This window comes from Neomonachus schauinslandi, chromosome 11 (assembly GCF_002201575.2).
Source record: "Neomonachus schauinslandi chromosome 11, ASM220157v2, whole genome shotgun sequence".
Classification (NCBI taxonomy): domain Eukaryota; kingdom Metazoa; phylum Chordata; class Mammalia; order Carnivora; family Phocidae; genus Neomonachus; species Neomonachus schauinslandi.
Genome location: NC_058413.1, coordinates 51715882 through 51721938, shown reverse-complemented (window position 1 = coordinate 51721938; position 6057 = coordinate 51715882). Strand labels below are relative to the sequence as shown.

Sequence of the window (6057 nt, the reverse complement as noted above, 5' to 3'; positions counted from 1 at the left end):
TATATATATATATATATATATATATATATATATATATATATATATATCTAGCATTCTAAAATGGCCAGGTATTTGGCAGTCCTCGATTACTTCATTTTTTTTTTTGTGGTTATTTCAGAATAAAGTGGGAGAGTTTACTCATTTGTTTTTTAGAATTTATTTATTTGGGAGAGAGAGAGCAGAGTGAGAGAGCACACAAGCAGGGGTGGACGGGCAGAGGGAGAAGCAGACTCTCTGGGGCGCCTGGGTGGCTCAGTCATTAATCGTCTGCCTTCGGCTCAGGTCATGATCCCAGGGTGCTGGGATTGAGCCCCACATGGGGCTTTCTGCTCCGCGGGAAGCCTGCTTCTCCCTCTCCCACTCCCCCTGCTTGTGTTCCCTCTCTTATTGTCTCTCTGTCAAATAAATAAATAAAATCTTAAAAAAAAAAAAGAAGAAGCAGACTCTCTGCTGAGCAGGGAGCCCTGTAACACGGGGCTGGATCCCAGGACCCTGGGATCATGACCTGAGCTTAACCAACTGAGCCACCCAGGCACCCTGAGTTTACTCATTTTATATAAAAATCTTTCTCAAATGGAAAAGGCCCCTTCCTATTCTTTAAAAAAAAAAAAAAAAATCCAGGGGCGCCTGGGTGGCTCAGTTGGTTAAGCAACTGCCTTCGGCTCAGGTCATGATCCTGGAGTCCCTGGATCGAGTCCCGCATCGGGCTCCCTGCTCGGCAGGGAGTCTGCTTCTCCCTCTCCCACTCCCCGTTTGTGTTCCCTCTCTCGCTGTGTCTTTCTCTGTCAAATAAATAAATAAAATCTTTAAAAAAAAAAAATCCAGAAATTGATGTTCAGTTAGCTTCTCAGATAGTCAAGATCTATCCTGGCCTCCATATCTATTTCTGGAGTTCTCTCCTGATATGCATAAGGTAAGTGCTTTACTTCCATGAGAAGTCTGTGGGGGAAAGTGATGCTGTTGGTGGGAAAGCATAATGGAAATCCTGATGGGATGTGCTACCTGTGATCCAGGACCTACAGAGTGCCTTCATTTGTCCATTCACTCGTTTATATTGATTCTTTTGTCCAGTAAACTTTACAGAGTAGTTCAAATGATCTAGCTCTGTGTTAGACATCCGGGAATGTGGAAATAGAAAAGACATATTCCCACCACCACATTGTTTCAAGCACAATGGAGAAGAGAGATACGTGACTAAGTAATAACAATATAACATACAGCTCCCAATATAACATAAGGGAGAGCTAGTACTTATTTTATTTTGAAGGTTTTAGAAGAGAGGATTTTGAAAGGGGCTCCAAAGCGTTTCCACAAGTGTAGAGTTAGAGGTGGGTTTTAAGGATTAGTTGGTGGTTAGCAGGCCGCGAAGAGGGAAAAGAGCTTTTCTGGAAATAGCAAAGACCTAGAAATCTGAGAGCAGTGTCCAAGGATGCATAAGAAAATAGTGCAAGATACCGATTCTGTATAAGGTCTGCCGAGGTAAGAGCTACAGCAGAGACAGCATCCAGGGCGGAGCTGTGAAGTTCAGGTTGACTGAACTGAATCTGTGTTGGATGAGTTTGACTGTTTGCCCAATGACATCCAACTGCACAACACAATCAGCTGGGGTGCTACAAGACAAGACTATAGCTTGTACTTTTATTGCATTTATCTCATTCTTCAATTTTTGTGTATGTTTTACAATATACCTAATGTCAGCATGTGAATCTGATTTATAAACAGTCATATATTGGCAGTGTATGGTCAAAATACAGTTGGAGTACGTCATGAAAAGGGTTGGAGACTACAGTTAGCCACCTTATAGATTTCTCTTAGGAAGGACTCTTTGGTATGGAAAACTCCAGGGGTTGGCCTTCTCTGACTCCACGTAGTATTGTCTGTCGTTTTGCCCAGAGATGTAGTTTTTGATCTCTCCAGGGGCCTTATGGACAGGCTCAGGGTGATGAGAGGCTGATGACTTTAGAAGACTCTCTTGTTTGCATGTCCTCCTGGGATTTGGACACGTGAGTCATTTGGAGACCGTATCTGTACTAAGCCCTCCTTGCCAAATTCCGTGGCTTTCTACTGACGGCAACAGCTCTCTGTACTTGCTCTTACCGTCTTCCTCACTTTGGCCTGGAGATTCTTCCCATTTTCTCTTTTGGAATGAGAAAGCAGAACAAGACTTTTAGCTTTTAAGTACTTGAACCTTAGGGGCAGGAGGCCCTGATATCTCGCCCTGACTACTGAGTGAGTGGGACACAGGGTTGCTCTCTGACAAGAATGCAGCCCATCCTGGCTTACTTCGCTCAGACTGCAGTGACTCTGGATGGCCACACCATGCTGCCAAGCCTACTTAGATAGGGTGTCTGCTTAGGTAACAATGATCGCATGCACACACACGGAACAACTACCTTGAGATTTATCCTGACACGCTGAAGCCATTATCCTTTTCCCAATAGCTTAGCCATGTAGGGGCTGACTGTGTTGAGAGTCCATCCTCACTGGAGTGCGGTGGCCCCCTCATACAGACCCTCTGTCTCACTCAATGTAGTGTTTAGAGCAGGGTTCTCAGCCGGGGGGTGGGGGCATCCTGTCCCCCAGGGAACATTTGGCAGTACCTGGAGACATTTTTGACGGTCACGAGTGGCAGCATGCTACATTTAGTGGCTAGATGCCAGGGACTACTGTTACCCACCCTCCACTGCAGAAGATGGCCCCCACAACAGAGAATTGTCCTACCCAAAATGTCAGTGGTGCAGACTGAGAAACTCTGGTTGGAGTGCCTCTGCCTGTCTCCGCCGCAGCCGAAGGTGCAGCTCGGGAGGAGTTCCCACACGCCAGGCGTCCATGCTCCCGCTTATATCAAGGCATCCCCCCAGTAGACAAGGGGCCCTTGTAGCTCAGCTAGCCTCAGGCCTTTCTAGCAACAAAAAAGTGGCCTTCTTCCCACTTCCCATGCCAAGCAGAAAGGCCCCTTTGTGCGAGACGCGGCCAAGCGCCCTTGGCAGCGGTGGCGGGAGCGTGTTGTTCTCCGCACTTCACAGGCTGGTACTTGTCCGTCTGCCTCAGATCTGTGTGTCACTCGGCTACACCTTCACTACCCGGCATTCCAGACCGTAGTGAACGCGCACATTTGTCATGTCGACAGATGTGTACAGAGGCGGATACATTCCTTCTCAGGAATAAAAGGCTAATACATCCTACTTTTTTAACCCTGCTCTGTCATCCCTCCTTTCCCAAACCCCAGGATTTGAACGTAGCTCTTGGACATTAATTTCTCTCTTCTTTTCAATGCTTTCTAGTCTGGGAATTTGAAATTTAACCAAGCAATGACTAAGCGCCCTTTGCCTAGCCTCTGGGATCTTGTCTTCTGGGATGCAGTCTGAGGGCACTAGACCTGCCTCACTTCCTCCCCAGGCCCCTTCCCCTTCTCACCTCCTGTGCCTCTGCAGATAGTTTCAGGTACCTCCAGAGTCTCTCGGGCTCAGAACTTCCCTCCTGAGGTCTAGAAGCTTCTCGAGGACGTTAAGAGATTGGAGCATTTTTGCCTTCAACCTTGTTTCCTGCAGGATGCTTGAGTGTCTGCTCTGCACCACGGGCTGGGCTCCACTGTAGGGGGTGTAGGAGAACGAAGGGGCAGGTCCAGCCTTCCAGCTTCTCCAGCTTCCGTGAGAGTGACAGAAATAGCCCAGCATCTGAGGTGTTGCACTGTGTATTTGTTTAAGGAGATTGTTGTTTCTGTTTGGGGGCCCACAGTCAGAACGTCTCTGGAACTCCTCATGTGGGGGTCGTTATTCTTTGAGTAAATTCTTATTGATGCTACTGTATAAGAAGCTCTATTTTATTTTATTTTATTTTACTTTTTAAAAGATTTATTTATTTGTTTTAGAGAGAGAGAAAGAGAGTGCGAGGGAGAGGGGCAGAGGAAAGAGGAAGAGAGAGAATATTCAGGCAGACTCCCCGCTGAGTGCAGAGCCTGACCCAGGGCTCGATCTCACCACCCTGAGATTAGGACCCGAGCTGAAATCAAGAGTCGGATGCTTAACCGACTGAGCCACCCAGGCGCCCCAGGGAATCTCTGTTTTAGAGATAGTGGGGTGGGCAACAATGAATAAGACATAGTCCATGTCTTCAGTGTTGTCTGACTTTTAGAGGGAAATTGGACAGCATTCTGATGAAAGGCAGTTTTGGGGAAAGACATGGACCTTAAGAGAAGAGGGTGAGAAATCTCACCATTTCACTCCGCTTCAGAACTTTTTTGGCTTCTTCCTGATCACAGCAGTAGTCTTCAAACTTGAGGATGTACAAATTCCTTTTAAGGGAAATAATTTATCTTGGACCTACAATGCTGACTTAAATTGTTTTTATTATAATTATTATTTAAATGTGTACAAACATAAAATGAGGTTTAAGTTGCTATATAAAATTTGTATACAAATATAAACAAAACCAGATTCATCCTTAAAAGCAAACTTCAAATCCAATAAAAATGGTATCTTTTTGCTGAAACTCAGTTGCTCCCACGTTTTTTAAGTTCAGCATGCCAGTATTAGTGGGTGTCACCTGATACACATATCCTTGTATGTCATCCAGCCAGCCAGCCATCAATCTATCAAGTAGACAGAGAGAGAGCGAGAGCACAAGAGTACATGATGGCTTAGCGCAAGGGTATGAAGGCACATTGCTTGAGTCCAGACATTTGCTTTACCAGTTCCTAGCTGGGCAGCTTTGGGAAAGTTATATATAATGTTTCTGTACCTCACTTTCTTCAAATCTGTAAAACAGGGATAAAATGGGACCTATCTTTCACATGGTGGTTGTGAAGATTAATGAGTTAATATATACGAGGCTCCTAGAACAGTACCTGTCATATAGTAGGCACCACGGAAAAGATGGCATTTATTAGTATTACTGTCATTATTCTAGTTCAGGATGATTTCATCCCAAATGCTGGTATAGTGGAAGAGCAAGTCCATCCCCTGTGGGTCAAACAAGAAGTACAGTATGTACTCCTTTCATAGTTAAGATTTTGTGGGAGGGGGAGATGGTAAACACATAAGCATGCAGTCAGTGAGAAGGCCGATGTGACTGTGATGATAAGTTCCAGTAGTGCTTGCATTCTGGAGTCAAGGCTCTGCTCGTCTCTTCCCACAGTGTACAACTGGACCGTGGATGAGGTGGTGCAGTGGCTGATCACGTACGTGGAGCTGCCGCAATATGAGGAGACCTTCCGGAAGCTGCAGCTCAGTGGCCATGCCATGCCGAGGTCAGGAGGAGACTGGCTCTCTCCCCCGGGGGTGTGGGGGATGGGCTGGGGTTGGCTACTTTCAGGCTGCTCTGGCCAGTTACACGAGGTTCCACCCTTCTCAGGGCAGAATCTGCAGACCTCTCCTCTTCTCGCATCCGTTGTGCCCTTACTGTAAAGCATGACAGTCGCTTCGCATCTGTTCTCTTATGTAGTATTTCTGTCGTGCCTGGGAATAGTACTAATAGCTGTCATTTATTGGATGCCTAGTACATGGCAGGCACTCCTCTTCCACACTTTGTATACAGTATCTCATTTAATTCTCACATCAATCCTGTAAGGTAGGTATTATTGCACATAGATGGTGAACATGGCTAAGTAACTTTTCCAAGTTCACGTAGCTAGTTAGAGGCAAAACTGATTGGAACCTAGATCTGGGTGGACTTCAAAGCCTGTGGTGTTTCTTTCCTCTTTTGCTGTCCCTCCAGCAGCTGCCTCTTTTATTGCCCAGGAGCCTCGGGGCTCTGTTAGCCTCCCCTGAATTATCCACATACCGTGTATCTGCTCTAAAGAAGTGGTGTGAGGCGGGCCTGACTCCCCTCGGCCCCAGCCTCCTTTCTGGAGCGGCTCTTGCAAGGGCTGTGGTACCCTAACTCTGCCTCCTTCACAGGCACACTGCGCCAGGGACTGCGGGGGAAGGGAGGGGATGGAGCTCTGCATGGGCTTCTTGTGGGATGTCAAACTAGTGCCATGTGTCATTCAGTCATTAATCCATTTACTTATTCATTCGACACATATTTACTGGGTACCTGCTCTGTGCCAAGCACTTG

The 6057-nt window shown here is 46.5% G+C and overlaps 1 protein-coding gene across 7 annotated transcripts in view; it reads left to right on the top strand.

Annotated features, from left to right (window-relative positions):
• Positions 1–6057, top strand: part of STIM1 (stromal interaction molecule 1) — a 188504-nt gene that overhangs the window by 147617 nt on the left and 34830 nt on the right. For 6 of the 7 annotated variants that reach the window (XM_044919544.1, XM_044919547.1, XM_021704715.1 and 3 more), the window contains one exon: positions 5137–5248. The exons of the other annotated variant lie outside the window; for it this stretch is intronic. In XM_044919544.1, coding sequence (XP_044775479.1) covers positions 5137–5248 — 112 coding nt within the window. The remainder of the gene's footprint in view (positions 1–5136; positions 5249–6057) is intronic. 7 annotated transcript variants of the gene reach the window in all.